Below are 18701 nucleotides of genomic sequence, written 5' to 3'. Positions count from 1 at the left end.
TCTCAGGAGGAAATACACTGAAGACACTGCAGTGGTAAGAAAGAAAAATAATTAAAACTGAGTTTACCGAACATGGTCCTCAAGAAAAAAGGCAGACTCTTGCTAAAATCAATTTCAGAACTGAAACAATGTTTTCCTCTCTCAAATTCCAGAAACAAAAGGCTGATGCCTATTTGCATAGATATTCAAGAGACAGCAGAATTTTTAAGGGGACAGTATTTCTTAAAATTCAGAAGTACCCTATAAACAATTGCGCTCTTTCTCCCTCTCAAAAAATTATTGCCACAGTTAATGGTGTATTCAACCGCTGCCCCTACTTTGAGCACCTTTCTGCTACTCAAAGAAGATTGTATCAACAGTTCACTACAGTGTAGCAACTAACAGCCTTTCTGCACTATATGTACATCTGGTCTACTATTTAAAAAGTAATTGTAATAGTCATCCCAAAGTGTGCAGGGCCTTAATACAAAGTTTACACAAGCACACAGTCAGGGAAGCCTTAGCTGCAAGTTTCCAGCCCTTCCTAACAAGGTATTTCCTACAGGCCCCATCCCAGAACACCAACTCCTGATTCCAAACTAGGCAGGCCAGGGTCTAGCTCCTCATTAATCCCCATTGCCCATAACAAGCAAAGACAGCACTCAGATCTTCCAGGAAAGGGTCTAGCCTTCATTAATCTTCAAGGCAGACAGTGACAACAGACCTTTTATGGAAGGATACAGGCCTTGGCTAATCACTCCCCAAAGCAGGAAGGGAGATTAAAATCCTTATCCCAGAAGACAACAGCTCCTTTGGAGGTAAAATCTGTGTCTTTCTGATGCCACTGCCACCCACTACAAACTATGCCCACAAGACAACTCCTCCATTTCCAGTCCCTAGACTCCCAGATTCGGATGAACTGCATTTTACAAAAAAGACAATATCCACGAAGAGATCACCTTTCGCTTGGAACACCAGTTATCCCCAGAGATGCAGAGACAGACAGACAGATAGATAGACAGACATAACAGACTGTAAGCCCTGGCTCTCAATTCTGCTCAGCAAATGCCCACCAGGCCTGCCACACTGCCTGGTGAGCCAGTGTGCTCTGCTGGACAAATATAGAAAGCAGAAAGTGGAACAAGCCCTTCAGCAGAAGGGATTCTGCTCAGCTCCCCGAGAGGGAGGAGCAGGAGCTGAAGCAGCCGAACTGCTTTACCCATACATGGTCTCTGAAAGAGACCATTGCTAAGACAAGTTCCTTTACACACGCACACCCTCATTCACTGTAACACTGTGCAAGGAAAGAAGAGAATTAAAGCGTACAAACCTAAAGGAGTTACTGTTTTGAAAAGAGTTCCAACTCCACTTTGCTTGTGCCCACCTTAATAATGCGCAAACATCTAACACTATTCACCAACAAAATCTGGGCAGCAACTCAGAAACAAGATAAAAATCTTCCTCCCAGGGAATCCCCACGTCCACCAGCATTTCAGTAACTACTGAACTAGTAAAGTCTTCCTTGTTGCTTCTGGACACACACATTCACATAATAAGTTCTTGGTTTGACCTTCTCCCCCCCTCCAGCCCAAACTGAATTACAGAAATCTTTTTAAATCCTTCTCCCTTCTCAAGTATTGTCCTAAACCAGGAACCATGACCTTTCTCATTGGTTGATACTAATTACTATGGTGACCTGTCATATCTTGTCTGCTTTCCCTGTAGTCCTTTTTGCCAGTGTTTAAACACTAACTAAACCTTTTCCGATGCATTCTTCTTAAAAACAGAAGAAATGCACCATGCAGCACTCCACCCCTTCCACATTCTGGCACGGAAAGAGTGGAGTAAGTGTAATTGAAAAGCCAAATCCCTAGGCCTTCACAGAAAAAAAGGTTTAAAGAAGTGACACAATCTATTTATTTTTTTTTTAGTACACAAGTAAAACAGTTTGCAAACTGAAAAGTAGCTTCATTTATATAAAAAAGCATCACTTTTCACAAGAAATTTATTACCGCATGCTGCTGTCTATTCTTTCTCTTTTGTGTATCCCACATTTATGTGGTGATACCAAACTGCCTAACAGGAGCTACCAGAAAATTTCTTTCATCCAAGTGGAAGCTGCAACTTCCAGCTACATCAGGAATGCAGCAGCCAATTCAGAATTCAGAGAAGCATACTAGTCAGGTAGTTTTGTTAATGTCATGTGCAAGTAGATACAAAAGTGCTGGCATTCAAACCAACAAACCTGATATTTTTTTCAAATTTCTCATTACTGAGATAATGGCTTAGGCTCCCTGCAAATTCAGGAAGACAACAGCATACACAGAATTAGTTCTACACTGAATAACAGCCTGAATTATTTTCCTTACAAAAAAGGAACAAGAATATGTGTCCTAGTCTTGCTCCCCAAGAAATGCCTATTAAACTTAGTCTTGAATTAAATGGAAAAATAATTTTAAACCCAAAGAAATTCCAAAGTAAATTCCACATCAAACAATTAAGTGTTATAGTAGTTTTTACACTGTGAAACACAGACAGTACCACCTACAGCCAGTCTCAGATAGTGATCAAATTCTGGCACTGAATAACCCAGGCTGTAACATGGGTGGCTTTAGTCCATAAATATCAGAATATTCCCACTTAACTTTTCCTAAGTCTCCTATGCATATAATCATGGATTTCTGAGCAGTCAAAACTGCTTTAGAGAAGTGAATATACAATCCTTTTTCTTTCCCAAGAAGATTTCACATACTGATATTTTCAAAGATAACAAACACTTCTAATGCCACTTAGGACTGTACAAGGAATTTTTACTGTTTCAACTCATGCTCAATTGTGCTACACATTGTACAGTCATTGAATAATCAAGTGGAAGAAGAAACGACCAACAAAAAACCAAGGAGAAATACAACACATCACTAAGTTGACCTGTCACCCCAAGTATTTTTTAATTCCGATTTTAAGTGAAGAATGGAAAATTTTTGAAGACTTACAACAAGGAAATATGGGTAAGTAGGCAAAAAATATCTTCAGACGGCACTCTGCTTTGGAATACAAAACTATAGAGAATTACTTTTTCATTGTATTGTACTTGCACAAACTACAAAAGCTAGATGTGATGTTCAAGATACATTCTCTCTTCCTGAAAGATCAATATTTCATTGCCTTCTGAAGAAACATTTATCAAAACTCTGTCTTGTAAGATTTTGCGGAGATAATAAGATGCCTGGTGTCCATCCTGCAAATCCCTACACATATTAAGAAAGATGCTATCGTTTTTATATATAGACTTGGACATTGTCTGCTAAGTGCTTGATTTGAATTACAAACTCCTTTGCTTTGGAAAAAGCAGACATGAATATTCCCTTTCCAACAGAGTCTAAAAAATTTGTGGATTGCATGCCTGCATTGGAATATCTTTTGAACTGCATAGTTTGAGACAAAAATAACAGAGAATATGTATGGGTTCAGTGAAAGCCTGAATTTTAAGTGATAAGATGTTTGAAGGACAACAGTTTTACTCTGACATGTGAAATACTGAAATCTAGTGGATGACAACTACACTATTTTTCTGAAAGGTGCCGTACAAAACAGCCTGCAGACAGAACTGAAAGCTAGGCGGAAGAACAGTTTTCATACTGGTGAAAAAAGAAGTCAAGGTCCTGAAAAACTCTACAATTTAAAGTAAAAGTCACCTGCGTTCTTATATGAATTGGGAGAGCATTCAGTTCTGAGAGAATACAAAGCATGCAAGCATTAAAAAAAATGCTCTGCAAAGGAAAGCCTGCCAGATAGTACACCAGCATGACACCAGATATTCAACAACACCCATCCTCTCATCCACGTGCTCACTCAGGACCTCCTTGAGGTGTGCTGCTGGAAAGGACAAAGAACCCAAACTGCCTGCTCATTTGCATGGATTTCAGCAATATTCAAGCTAGTTATTCCATGCTATATTACAAGCAATTTAGTCAAACCAACATAAAAATCCCAGAGCTATATGGTTTTAAGCCCAGTTTACATAATCTTAAATCTGCCTGGGACTTTAGCACTGCAAGCCAAGCCATCAAATAAGTTATAAAGCTACTCTAAATTGGCAAAGACTCATTATCAAAATTTGCACTTTATCAGTTTGCCACTAATACTCTGCCTCTAAGAGAGCAACCAGTAAGCTGCACTTTTTCTGAAAATCTTTTTTAAAAACAAAACAAAAAGACAGACCATGCTATACTAAGCATACTGAAGATACAAGAGTAACATGTGTACCCGGGACAGACAAGACAGCTTGTGGACAAGGATTCCTCTTCTGGCATAAGGCTTTCACTTACATATAGCTGTGACACAGCTGCATCATCTAAATTTAAATTCTTCACTAAGAGTTGGAAACAACTGAAGATTTCTGTTCAGCCAATCTAGCTGCTCATTGTTCATCCTGAATTCAGCTAGCAATTTTAGCACAGAGCTAAAACAGCTGGAAGTCTGAAGCTATTCAAGATGGCAAGGATGACTTCCTTTCCTTGGGATGATGACTGCTGCACTCTATTGCTGTCACACAAATAAGCCTGCTCTGTCCCTCACCGTTCAGACTTGTGAGCTATTCCTCCCTACAGCAGAGCACTTGCAGACTAAGTGACACTGCAGCTTTGACCCAACTTATATTTTAGTTCTACTTGCTTGAGTCTCTCGTCAGGTGCAAACAAGACAACATTCAACTGATGTTTGGGAAATCTCCTCTTGAAATATGAATGCTAAAGCTCTCTCTTTTCATTCTTTGGTCCCAAACACAAAGTGTCTTGGCATCTTTACAAAACAGGCTAGAGAGAACTATAGCAGAAAATGTTGTATCTTGCATTCTTGCATTTATTTATATAACAAGTATCTCTGACGACTGGAGGAAGGGCACTAAAACTACTAGTTACTTCTTCCAATCAAGATAATCTCTCTTGCCTCAAGAAATCTTGTAACAGGATCACCACTCAAGATCCTGTGCTGTGATACTTTGAGAAATACCCATCAGAGGCCCTAGATAATTTTTCTCACTTTACAATTCCCATTCTAATAAATACTGAAATATTTGCATCTTCTCTTCTTCTATACTACTTTTATCATCAAATTCCTGATCAATGGATAAAAATCTTATCTTCTTGCCTGAAGGCAGTTAGCAAGACACCAAATAACGCTGCACATAGTCTTGAAGGACAAGCAATACTAAACATGTCCAGATTGAAATAAAACATTTCAGACATTCATGGCAAGACTGAAATACAAGGAAGCAGAAATACAGAGTTGAGTCTATTTGATTACTGTGGCTGTCTCAGTAACCAAACTCACATGATGACTTGGAAAACTCTTGGAAATCTGTTCTTATTTGCCTAAGAACAGTCTCCAATTCAACAGCTAGAACAGTGGATTCACAGATCTTAGTACTAAAGACTAATAACGAGGAACTCTCAAAAACTATGAGAATTTTGTCTCACTTCCCACCTATTCTAAAACAGGCAGTAGCGGAAAAATCAGAGTGGGTTTTCTGAAGAGATTTGTGGCAGATGACTCAGTAACTGATAATCAATAGTCACATTTCAGAAAAATATGCAAGAAATAATTAAGAAACAAGCTGTTCACAGCAAGGTTTCTCAGTAAGTTCAATTAGACACTGGATTTCAGGTAGAATCTCACTTTAATCAAAGTGAGTCTAAATATTTAAGAATCACATAAGCATCTACCTTTTATGAAATACAACCAATTCAGGATACTGAATTAAATTAGAAGAACATTTACACAACATTATAAATATTTCCCTTATTTCAAAGCATCATATCTTGTTTCTGCAACTGATGTACAGGTTACTTGGCAAGCTATAGATTTATTATTAATGAGACAGACAACTGTTGTATATCGATGATCCTGCCACATTTCCTGCTTTCCCTTTTAGAGAAGTAGTGCCAAGGAGCATGTTTTCAGAACCCCCACTTGTAGCAGAAGAACTAAAAGAACCTTCCCCCTGCCATGCAAAGATAATCTTGTAAGTGGATCAAGTTTTGGAAGCCTAGCAGAAACATGGATACAGTAAGAAGTACACAGTAGTACTACCATGGATTTCTTTAGCCTATCACCCATAGTGAAAGATGGGTGTGCTCTTCTCACTATGTAGGTAATCTACTTTCAAAACAAAACTACCTAACACATATATCTTCATGTTTTAGCGTTCACTACTTTAGAACAGTCATTTTTCAATGGCCTGCTTTTCTATAGATGCCACGTTCCTGCTTTATTGGCATGTAAATATAATGTCCTAGGCCTGCATCAATTATTTTGTTACCTATTAAAAAAAACGATACAAAAGGGGAAACATGTAACCCAGCAGTTAAGGTTCAGCATTGATTTATCCCCAATGTAACATTAGAAACTAAGACAGGGAAAGAAGGGCAGAAAAAACACAGTCCTGCAAGAATGATCATTCAGAAAAGGTGAATACATTCTTCAGAACAGCATACACCGTCCCAAAATAAGTATCAGCAATAATTTTGAATGTGAGCAGAGGCTGGAAGAGAACAGCAGGCAGCTAAAGAAAAAAATATTTCTTTACATCACCGTATTTAAAATTCTTATTTAGGAATTTTAGTAGCATATACATTTGCACTCATATTTCTGAGCAGATATAAGATTAGTGCTCCTGTGCTGGGGCCTCTTCATCAGCAGGAATGCAACTGAACACATTAAGCTGCTAGATGCAAGCTGTACCCACCCTTACATTTCCTAGTTCAGTCTAAAGATATGGATTAATTTTTAATATCTACCACAGCAGCAGTATTTCCAACAATGCTGTTTCTTCAAGACTTAGGTACAGACACAATTCTAGGAAGATACAGTAACTCATATTATGCAGAGATCCCAAGAACATAGCCGAGGGGAATGGAAAAAAGAATAAAAATGTGATAGGTTTATTACGGCTGTGCAATGCCAAATCAGTGCAGTAGAATCTATCTGATAAACTAACCTAGAGAAAAACAATAGAGGAGACAACAAAAGACACTAGGAGAGAGTTCAGCAATTTTTGTAATCACTGGTGCACAGAGTAAGACCGAATGGACAGGCATACACAAAAAATAAAAACAAGATAGTCGGAAAACGCAAGCTCTTGTAAGCCAGAAGTCAAGCGTGCTTCATGATATAAATCCCCACTAAATACTTTTCTAATTCCAGCGAACTGGCGAAACACACCCAACGACCACACTCAAGCAGGACATACGAGAAAGCTGCAATGCTTGAAAAATGTTCCCCGACAACTTCTGGCAGAAGAGAATGCCTGTGCCTCTAAAGGTGAAAATGTCTGGGCCACAATTTAGGAATTCAGGAATTTAAAGGAATGTATTCTAAGGTTGCCTCTCAACTTCCTTCTCCTAACAGTCCTATTAAAAAAGCAAGCTGTTACCAACCTTTACTGCTTCTTCGTGTATTTATCACCCATTTTACACTTCGTCGCTCCAGGCTTTTATATTCCTCTTCCTACTTCATTCCAGTAGTGTCTGTCACGCCCTCTCATACTTGAGGACTGCAAATCCTCACAGTGCGCTGAACTCCAAATTCCCTGCTCGTGCTTCTCGTATGCTGACTCGCCTCCACCCCCTGGTGCACCAGCACGCATTTCACTGCTCCAGCGGACAGACACCCACCGCACCGACAGCAGCAACCGCACCCCAGGTTCCTCTAAGTGCCCGGGGCGCCGCACCCGGCATGCTGGCGGCGGCCGAGCCCGGGGCAGCCGCTCCCCCGCCCCGGGGTCCGCCCGGCCTCGCCGCAGCCCCCCCGCCCCCAATGGCGCCGCCGCCGCGGGCCGAGCTCGCACCCGCAGCGCCACCGCCACCGCCCGCGGCGCTGTCAGCGCTCGGATCACAGACGACACCCGGCAGCCTCCGGCTCCGGAGCCCGGAGGGGCTCCCGGCGGGGCGGCACCGCCCCGGGATGGCGCGCACGGGGCGGCGGCTCCCCCGCGGGCGGGAGCGGGGCGGCCTCCACGGCCCGGCACCAGCGGCCTCGCGGCGGGAGCACCGGGGAACGGGGGAGAAGGGGCAAGGAGCCGTTACCTGCGCGAGACGGATCGCGCTTCCCGCCGGCTCGGCCCCGCGCCGTTCCTGCCGTGCCGTCCCTGCCGTGCCGTGCGCGGCCCGAGCTCCTCCCGGCGGCGCCGCCCTCACCTGCCCCGAGATCCGCCCGCGCCCCGCTCCGCTCCCTGCGCCGCCTCGGGCCGGCTCTGCAAGATGGCGGCGCTTCCGGGAGAGACCACGGCGGGCGCGGTGTGGGGGGGCCGGGGCGGAGCGTCCGCTCCTCCCGCTCCGCCGGCCCCGCCCCGACCCGCTCCGGCCCCGCCGGGCGCCTCTCGCCCGCCGCCCGCCCCCGCCGGGGGTGTCCCCTCTGGTGAGGCTCGGTGCGCGCCTCCGCGGCGCCCTCCCGCCCGTCGGCCCGGCCCGGCCCGGCCCGCTGCGGACCGGACGCGCATGGGGGTGGTGGAGGCGCTGGGCGCTGGCGCGGCGCGGCTGCTCTTCTACCCGTCGCTGCTGTACACGGTGGCGCGGGCGCAGCTGCCCGGGTCCCGCCGGCCCTGGTTTCACCGCATCGACGAGGTCGTGCTGCTCGGCGCTCTGCCGCTGCGGGGGCGCATCCGCAGGGTAAGGCGGGCGCAGCGGGGCGGGCCGGGCCGGGCCGGGAGGAACGGCGGTCCCTGACGGTGCCTGTGCCCGCAGCTGGTGGCGGAGGAGAACGTGCGCGGCGTGGTCACCCTCACCGAGGACTACGAGACCCGGTTCCTCTGTTTTTCCCCCCAGGTGAGCCCTGGGATTGCTGGTGCCCGTCGCTGTCTGTCCCGGAATAGGCGAGGCTTTAGCCGCCTCCTGCCATCATCCCGGCAGCGACCGCCAAGTTTTGTGGCAGCAAAGATGAGACTACTAGTACCTAAGTCGACTTTAAAAACTATGCGACAAACCAGTAAAACGTGAGCATGCAAGTGAACTGCAGCCGCAGTGGCGGGGAAAGACAGGGAGCATAGAACCCACGTACATCACTATACAGGAATGCCTTTGGGTTGTGACAGTTACCAACCTCCCTCTTTTCCCTTAGCTGAAACACATTTTTTCAGTCCCTTTTAAGTACTACCCTTCTGATGACCAGCACTGACGTTTTCATACAGCTGATCTGAAGGATTGACATTCAAAGTCTGTTTACAACCTCTGAATTTCTCAGTTGTCTCAACAGGTTCTGAGTTTCTTTCAGTAAAAAACCAAAAGTTCACTGACCAAATCTGCTGTCTGTTACAGGAATGGGAGGCAATGGGAGTGGAACAACTGCGCCTCAGCACTGTGGATCTAACTGGAGTCCCCACCTTGGAAAACCTGCAAAAGGGCGTGGAGTTCATCCTGAGACACCGAGCCTGCGGTAACAGTGTCTATGTGCACTGCAAGGCAGGGCGCTCCCGCAGTGCCACCATGGTGGCAGCATACTTAATTCAGGTCAGGAGTCTCTGCTAAATGAAGTTAATTTTCATTTAAAAATGGAAACAAAATGCAGACAACCTTTATAGTTAACCCTTGCTCAGGAAACCTGAGCATATACAGGTTAATACTCCATGATTTTACAGAGCTTGGAGAGAGGCCATTTTAAGAGAAGCTTCAAACTTACCTTGTTGTTTTGAATGCAATTTTTTAATTATTCTGCTTTGATTAATTCTTTCTGTGGAGAAACAGATTGAGGTGGGAATAACAAGTCACTCATGAGTGTAGGTTCACTGAGCAGATAAGACATCTGTGTTCGTTGTTCATATTTTCTCCTTGGTTCACTGGAGTAGTGAACCTTCCTACGCTTTTTCATAAATACAATTCAGGATCAAGAGAACTGACTTATTTTCTGAGTTCCTTTACCAACCCAACTGGGGAAGCCAGCACTAAGAACAAAATTCCACCTGTGGATTCTTCCCTTGATGTTATTAAGCGCTCCCTGGAAAATTTTCCGTTAGTGCTGAAGAGAAAATTTGCTCACTAGGTGCTGAAATGCAATGGTAGTACCAGTGGAGTATTAAAAAAAGCAAGCTGCACTTGCCTAGTGGGACTAGGACAGGAAGCTATTCACAACATGAAGGAAGAGCTAGTGAGACGGAAAGTGGAAGGCCCAGGCAGCTCTGAGAAGAACATCAAGTAAACCTAAGGGACAAAGCAGCAGCAAGCTTTCCAACACATCTCATATTGCCCTCAAAAGCCTCCAGGAGGGTTCCATTAACTGCTGCAAAGATGGAATGGATTTTCACTTGCTGCGTTTCTCACTTTTCAGCTGCATCACTGGCGCCCTCAGGAAGCAATAGAGGCCATTGCCAAGATTCGTCCCCACATCCTCATTCGACACAAGCAAGTCCAGGTTCTGGAGAAATTTCACAGGAACATGATCACTGAGAGAACTGCATAACTTAGTAAGAACTATCAAAATCCTCATCTCAGCTGCTATAAAAAAGTTTTTATGATCTACCAGAAGCTTATGTGTTTTCGTTCTTGACTATCAATAAAGAACGTTTTACACTAAAGGGGAAACGGGGCTGTTTCATTAAAGCTTTCTTTCCTTATGGCTAATATAATACTTCTCTTGGAGCCCCGTAGTTCTTTTCCACACATTAGTGCTGAGCGGAACTGCAATCCACAGGAAGTTCAAAAATACTTGTATTTGAAGCAAAGAGAAAAAAAACAAAGTATTTTGTCTCAGTAGAGACTTTATTCAGATTCTTACCCAAAGGGTTACAGTACGAACAGAAAGGGGTAGGAGGAAGTGGTCTTATTTCTGTCTTTTCACCAACACTATGTTATAATTACAGGTGGGGATTTCCTGTACAGTAAAGGAAGCCAATGCTCTAAAACTGACCTCCCTCTTTATACTAGGTGATGACAGAGCAGTAAGCAAGTACTCAGTTGGTTACCATTCATCTAGGAGAAGTGCTAAATGTAACCTAAGGGTCCTGGGGTCAGTTCTAGAATCTGTCTGCCAGGCCCTACTGCAGTAGGACACAGAAATGTTTAAACAGGGGCATCCCTGGGGGACACAGTGCATGTCTAACTCTGTAACTGACACAGCAGCAATACACAGTCTCCTAGGCAGTTAAAACTAGCAGTCTGGGCCAAGGAGAATGTTCTCCATATGCCGGATTTTTTTAGTGGTGGATTGGTTCCAGGCTAAAAAAGCCATTTGCTGCCATTTGGGCCTCAAACGCAAGCAGCTTACCATCAAGAAATCAAAGTAATAGTATTTAGTCCATCTGAAATCTAAGATACAACAGTTCAATATGGTTTTGATAGTGCTACGTAGAAGAATAGGCCCACAGTCAGAAAGCCTGTACTTCCTCTGCACAGGCACAGAGGATGGGGTCGTTACTGGGTGTTGTGAGCCTGTAGTAATTGGGACTGGTGCTTGAGGGTTGCAGGTGTCTTTGAGCTGCACAGCAAGACACTGTTGCTGTCTTTCTATCACTGGGCCTGTTTAGGCCAGGACAAACTGCAGGTTAGTGAGCAGCACTTTGATGCCACTTGTGACTGTTACAACAGAGGTGGCTGGGTTAAGTTTAAAAGTATTTGCATCGCCCTTTTTATAGCGGTCACGAAAGACATAGATGCTGCCATTGCAGCTGGCAATTTTCCAGAGGGATGGTACTGAACTCCAGGCATCAGGGAGGCATAGCCGCGTGAAGCTATCCAGCAGGGGATTGTAGCACAGCAGTGAGTCCCCCTCGGCCACAATGAACACCACATCCTTGTGCACAGCAGCGTGCATGCGCCCTGCGAAAGGCAGGACGTATGGCTTCACGTGGCATTTCTCTGTGTTGGTATCATAGCACTGAATGAGGCGAGAGGGCTTGGTGAAGAAGTCTAAGTCGTTTTCCTCCCCACCCAGCAGGTAAATGACACCATTAAGGTTCACCCCTGCAGCTCCAGAGACTGCCACTTCCAACTGGCTGGTCTCTGTCCAGACGTTGTCTCGTACTCTGTAATATATGACAGCATTAGAGAGAGTGTCCTGTAGAGTTTTCCCCCCCAGTGAATATATTGCATCCTTGCTTGGCACAGAGACAAGGGTGTGCTGGAGCCGGTCACGGGGCAGAGGAGCACACCATTCCCAATCTATAGTTGCATTGTTGCATTTCCACATGCGTCGTGGAATGGAGCCACCAACGACGTACAGGTCACTACCGTGCTTGCAGGCCGCGGTGATCTGGTGACACAGGCTGTTCTGGCCACTCACACTGATGGAGTCATCGTCAGCACAATGCAGAGAGACAGCGAGGGAATGTGTACGTGATGACTCCTTTCCAATCAGGTAGATGTGAACATTTTCTCCAATCACCTGAGCAAAAGTAGAAGTGTGTCAGCAGAATTGGATCTGTTCACACGTAAGTAAAGCTCGAGACTGAATTTTTCAGTTTGGGACCCACCTGTGGGCCTGAGGTATACGACAGGTCCTTCCCAAGTCCTGCCACCCTAGAACGTTCACAATACAGAGCCTCAAGGCCTTTTCAAGAAACCATTCATATCTGACACAGTAAAATAGCCACAGATATTGGAACACAAGTGTTCACGGTTTAGGTAAGAGCCAGTTACATCACTGATGGAGTACAGTTGTTACAAAGGGAATGCCAAACATAGATTTCTGAACAGTTTATTTGGTAACTGAGGTGAAATTAGTTATTTGTGGCACTGCTCCAATCACCAGTGAAAGCAGCCTCAGGTTAAATGAAAAAAAAGCTGTGAGTGGGCTTGCTATTTATGACACTGAAAGTATTCTCTCACAAGCACCATGAATTTCAATGACATTTGTGTTCTGTGACTTCCAAGTCACACTTGTGAGCAGAATACCCTGCCCTGAGAAGTGTGAAACCAGCAAGTGCTACATCAGCCCCAGAACATAAGGTCTTTTTATACCTTCAGGCTAGATCGCAGAGTCTCTGAAAAGCCCGCCCGCTCCTCCTTGTTGAAGTTGATCCAGGTTTCTATGGCAACTGTTGGATTCTGAGAACATGGAACGCCATCTGCGGTTGGGGGACAGAAAGGCATTTATGATATCTAGACAAAGGTGTATGTACTCATGAACACCCTTGTCCTGAGGCTGCCTCCCCTGACTCCCACCACAAACCCTACTTTCTAGAGAGGAAAAATAGTCACAGGTGTTTATAGATTTTATCAGGCACGATCAGCACTGCCAGCTAGCCAACTACATAAAATTAATTTGGGTAACTATAAGAAGACAGAGCTGCCGGATCTTAAGCACTTTGGATGAGTTTTGGCGATCTATTCAAGAATCTATGTGCAAGAGAAAGAGGACAGGAGACAGAGCTTACATGCTGTGTGGCAATGACAAACTTTCTTATTTAATAATTTAGGCAACAAGATTCTGTTACTGAGAATCTCAGCACCTGTCTTGCTTTCTGGTAGATCCTAGAAACCTATCTAGTAAAAGTCATCTACACAATGTGTCTGAACACTGTCAGGCAGCTGACCCTCATGACTGAACATCTGGTGCTGCTGCTATCCTCTTAACATTTGGAAATCCCCAATGAGCTACTAGAGCTTTTCTTAGCTGTGTGACAGTAGGAAACACTCCACAGACTGCATCAGATTTAAATCTCTTTCCAGACAAAACTGCAAGTTTTGGTTAAGCCACTAAGTCTTGCATCATTATCTTCAGTACATTACCTGAAAGATTTTAGGTTATTTCCTTCCAGTTTGAAAGCCAGCAATAATAACTGTGTTCATTGAGAAGCCTCCCTACAAAGACTCTCTGATTTTGTAGTCTGTTCTCATGACAAACTCTGAATTCAATGATGCTGAAGGCACCAAACAAATCCCAGTGCTCTTCTCCATAGTGGAAGGGAGCAGAAAAAGTGTGGCACAAAAACAGGTATTTCAACTCTATTTAAAAGGATTCCCATAAGCTAACCATCACATGTAGTGTTTAAATGGAGAAAGATTGTTTTTGAAATTGGTCCTAGAATGCAACAGAAGGTAAACTCAATAAATTACCATTTCATGAAAACAATTTTAATCCTTGCCACTAAAAATTTCATCTATTTAATTCTCTATGAACTAAATGAAGAAGAAGAAAAGGCAAAATAAAAGGATTTTTTCTGACAGCAGTAGGGAAGTATTTCAGATTTCAATCCATTTTATGAGCGAAGTTGTGGTATAAATGCAAAGTAATGTGATTCTACATATGAAAATAGATAATGCATGGAAAAAAGTTATACTGAGCAATTGTTTTAATTTAGGATAACAAGTGCTGAAGTCCATAGTCCTAAAACTGTTTTTCATGTGGAATCTCTAGGGAATTAGAGGTGATTGACCTCTACAGTTTTATTTCACGATTTTAGAGGGTTTTTTCCAAATTAACTTGCAACTTACCTAAAACACTTTAGCTAGATAGTTATCAAAATTACTCTAAGTTTATCACAGTTTTTGAGCTATCTGTACATACACTCAATAGGTTTTTGACTGTAAATTTCTTTAGATGCAATAGAGATAATTTAATGCAATATCTTTAAAGACTCTCATATGCATAGCATCAACTCTAAAGGCCAGTTTAGGTCTTATGGATAGATTTGCCGGTGTTCCAAAGAAGCCAGTCATGATAGGTTTGTTTTTGCAACTGCATATAAAACACATGACACACAAAGTCTAGTTACTTACTCAGTTACAAAGAATAATTAAAAGCATGAAAGAGGCACATTTGGATGTATGAGCTGCTCTTCTACATTCTTGCTTCCTCCAGCAATGATACATAACTGCAGAAGAATGGACTTGTGACTGCAGCATCCTGGAGAGGTAACAAGCACTGACTGTACATATTAGGGCAGCAGATCTTTTAAAGATTGGTGGAAACTGGACTAAGTTGTTTATGTGTTGACATGTCCTTTACAACTCTGAGTCATGGCATCCATTACTGTGGAAGGCTATTACCTTTACAAGAAGGGCAATTACTGTATTACTCAAGATGTTACAATGCCTGTATTTCAGTTGAGTGCCTAAGTAATCTTAACAATTATATACAATTGTAAGTAACACTGAAATAGTCTAAAAATATGTGCTTAAGCCTTCTTACAGATGTTGAGTTGTTGCATTACTATATTAAATGATTATGAGCTAAAAGGATAAAAAAGCCTTTCATAATATGTGTATTTTTGGCAAGGCTTCTTCATTGTACTTTTAATGCAAACAAAATTACAACAAATTGTTGGAAGTTGAGTTTAAAAAATGTGTAACCTGTGTTCTAACCTGTTGACTCGGGAATTGCTGTGAATTTCCGTAATCCTGTATGTCCCTTTTCTATAGCTTAGATGTTTCATGTCCAGTAACAATTAATAGTTTGGGGCTTTTTCTGATAAAGGTATCCAGAATGTTTTGCTCCGCCTTGCTCAGCTAAGTCTCTGAATAGACAGTGATTATGAAAGTTTGTATTTTTCCATCTATTCCATTCACTACTTGACCAGACTCTGTAAGTCTCTTTCTACATCCATATCCTAGGTAGTTTCAAGAACCCCTTACCTGTAAGGATGTCTGTCAGCAGGCGGAGAGGCAGGTGTAGGAACTCCTCTGTCTCCTGCAGCTGAGCCAAATGTGACTTTGCACAGTGTTTGGCAGCTGTGTAGAGCTCCATGTCACTGTGTTGATCTGCCAACCACATGACCTGCAGACAGTTTCTAACCTGCACCGTACGGGCCAGAAAACGGGAGCACTCTTCAAAAAGGGCAGTCAGTTGGTACATGTCTGCCACCTCATAGGTTTCCTGTAACTCCTCTGCCCTCAACTTTACAGTTCCATGGTAAATGTAGTCCACAAGGAGCTGAAAGACACTCTCGCTAACATCCTGCAGCTCAATCACCCGGTTGTGGGCCTCCTTTAGGTTGGAAGTGAACATAGAACGAAAAAAGCAGCTCTGAGCTGAAAGGACCAAACGGTGCAGCTGGAATTCTTTGCCTTCCACTGATATTGTAACATCAGCAAAGAGCTCATCCTCCAAGCACAATTTCATAATACCCTGGGCCACGCGGCCTGAGTGGGAGCGGTCGGTGAAGGTGTAGTTCACAAAGTAGTTTTCTTCTGCAGAGGAGCCTCCAGTCTCTTCTGATGAGTCCATGGTGCTGCACAAATCAGACCTCCAGCAATCTGTAAAATCACAATAATTACAGGGCTTTCTCTCACCACTAACAAGATTATGCAGTACTTCAGGGTACAGGGAAAAAATAAACATATTGGTAAGAGTCCAGCATATTTTAGACTGAACATAAATAGCACAGCCAGAGACTCATGCTTGAGCTTCAGGATCTCAAACAGCAAATGAGAAGCTGGCATAATTAATATTATAATATATACCAAACTTCCAGTACAGTGAACATTACATCCCAGCAAGGCTGGGAGACGTGCATATCTTTTCACCACTCATTTCACTGACACAAAGAAATGCAGCAAGTTATTCAAGTGGAAAGTCCAGCAACTGCCCTAGGAAACTTGCAAAGCCAGAAAAAGCAGCAGCAGCATAGCTGGCCTAGATATGAAAAGGATTACAGTATTGTATTAAAAAAGAGCACAGGCAGCAGTTCATATCATCAGGAGGTGTTAATTACCATCCAAACCCAATGATGTATAAAGGTGAAACTTGTTTTTACCAAAAAAGATGCATGAGATGTCTGCCAGACATAACCACCAGTCCTCAAGCTAACCAAATGAGATAACTGATGGTTATGCTGTTTGTAATGCACCAGTCAACTTCAGCATCCAAAACAACATGTTAGATGTTGTTACTCAATGTTTCCCAGGTGGAGGGAACAAAATTTAAAACAAAACACATCTTAGTAGGTACCATGGATGTTTGCAGATTTCAGGCTAGTTTGTGGGTCAGAAAAGTTTCTGAAACACAGGACTACTACAGCAAGGAGCTCTTTTTTTACCATGGCTCTTGACAGCATTAGGAACAGTTGCCTATCTGCATTCACTTTAGACTCAGTTTTATAAATGAACTACCATCCATCATGTCTGGTATCAGAAATTTCTTCCATTAATAATGAACATTATTTTAAGTACGTTTCACAAAGATGTGATTTTTTTTTACCAAACAGATTCATAGTTAGCCTTCCATAGTTTATCCTGTCAAACATGCATTTTCTTACAATTACTCTGCTTGATCAGGAGGGCTTCAAAATTCTTTGCTCAAATTCTGTTCATGGGAAGTAGTGTCTATATCCCTAATTGGCTGGACAAGTTCATCTCATCTCTGGTGACAGCCTGTCTTAATTATACTCTTTCTAGATTTTACAGTAGTTCTGGTCTGTCTGAAAAGTACCTATTCATTAGTCTGTAAGAGGAACTGCAGTCAGCATAGAACATATCAGTACTATTTTTCCAGCTCTACAAGGTATGAGCTTGTCCTGCAAATTGGCTTCCACTTTGGTTAAAGCTCTTTATCCTTACAAGGTGCTTAGGAGCTTCAGCCCAGAATGCAGAAGAGACCACAAAGAGCACCAAGATAAGAACAGATGAACTACTCTGCCCCCGTGGCACGGCAGAATCAGCTGCCCACGCTGCTGCGCACAACTCCCAGAGGACTGATGCCAAGTCACAAAAGAAATGCCAAGAAGCAGCTAAAGACTACATAAATCTCACATCTTCCTTGCAGACACCTAGAGAAAGCTCCCCTTTGCGCACCACGGTGCTATAAAGAAAGAGGCACGCAGGACAGTTAACTTCACATGAAGCCAAATAGTATCCACTCCATAGGCCAAGCAATCAGTGTCAGTGGTTTCACCAACACCTAGTACACCTCCTTCACAGAACCGCAGAATCACTTAAGTTGGAAAAGTCCTCTGAGACCATCGAGGTCAACGTATGGCTGAACACCACCACGTCAACTAGACCGTGGCACTGAGTGCCACATCCAGTCTTTCCTGAAACACCTCCAGGGACAGCAACACCACCACCTCCCTGGGCAGTCCATTCCAGTCCCTAATCATCCTTCCTATGAAGAAATTCTTCCTAATGTCCAGCCTAAATCTCGCCGGCTGCAGCTTCAGCCTGCGTTCTCTCGCCCTGTCGCTGGTTGCCTGGAGAAGAGGCCAACCCCCACCGGGCTACACCCTCCTTTCAGGCAGTTGGAGAGGGTGATAAGGTCATCTTTGAGCCTTCTTTTCACCAGGCTAAACTAACATAGCTCCCTCAGCCACTTCTCATCGGGCTTGTACTCCAGATTCCTTCTCTTCTTGCTCCCGACAGGGTCGCGGATGCCACGGCGGCGCCCGGGATCGGGGAACCGCTAAGCACAACCGACAGAGACCCCACGGTCCGGGGCGGGGAGAAGGCAGGAAGGGAGGCTGATCCTCGGAGAAACGCGGATTCCCACCGGGGCCGCGCTGACGCCGCGCGAGGCTCGGCGCTGGCTCAGCCCGGGGCTGCCGGGGTCCGCCGCCCTCCGCTCCCGCTCCTCCCGGCGCTCGCCGCTCCGTCCCCGGGCCGCCGGCCGCGCGGCACCCACCTGCGGCGCCTCCCTTCATGCCGCCGCCCCGGGCTGCCCCAGCGGCTGCTCCCGGCCCTCACCCTGCGCCAGGCGCTGCCGGGCACTCGCCGATTCCGCCCACCGACCCGGAGCCGTCCCCGGGAAGCTCTTCGCGCGCTTCCGCCCCCGGGGGTAGAGCGGCGGCGCTTTCCGCTTCCGCC

At 44.4% G+C, this 18701-nt stretch overlaps 3 protein-coding genes across 5 annotated transcripts in view; 1 reads left to right on the top strand and 2 right to left on the bottom strand.

Moving 5' to 3' along the window:
- The window catches only part of CELF1 (CUGBP Elav-like family member 1), a 58724-nt gene extending 50581 nt beyond the window's left edge, over positions 1-8143 (bottom strand). For all 3 annotated transcript variants that reach the window (XM_062494642.1, XM_062494639.1, XM_062494640.1), the window contains exon 1: positions 8064-8143. The gene's annotated coding sequence lies outside the window, so the exon portion shown is untranslated. The remainder of the gene's footprint in view (positions 1-8063) is intronic.
- A 331-nt stretch (positions 8144-8474) lies between these two features.
- Positions 8475-10493, top strand: PTPMT1 (protein tyrosine phosphatase mitochondrial 1). Its single transcript, XM_062495119.1, has 4 exons — positions 8475-8645; positions 8721-8801; positions 9291-9482; positions 10297-10493. Exons 1-4 carry the CDS (start codon positions 8475-8477, stop codon positions 10426-10428), a joined length of 576 nt encoding a protein of 191 aa, XP_062351103.1. The 3' UTR covers positions 10429-10493.
- A 679-nt stretch (positions 10494-11172) lies between these two features.
- On the bottom strand, positions 11173-18644 carry KBTBD4 (kelch repeat and BTB domain containing 4). The gene is made up of 4 exons (XM_062494655.1): positions 18520-18644; positions 15540-16160; positions 12924-13030; positions 11173-12348 (listed from the first exon to the last, which is right to left on the bottom strand). Exons 1-4 carry the CDS (start codon positions 18536-18538, stop codon positions 11488-11490), a joined length of 1608 nt encoding a protein of 535 aa, XP_062350639.1. The 5' UTR covers positions 18539-18644; the 3' UTR covers positions 11173-11487.
- Positions 18645-18701: the final 57 nt, after the last annotated feature.

This window comes from Cinclus cinclus, chromosome 6 (assembly GCF_963662255.1).
Source record: "Cinclus cinclus chromosome 6, bCinCin1.1, whole genome shotgun sequence".
Classification (NCBI taxonomy): Eukaryota; Metazoa; Chordata; class Aves; order Passeriformes; family Cinclidae; genus Cinclus; species Cinclus cinclus.
This window is presented reverse-complemented; position numbering and strand designations above follow the sequence as displayed.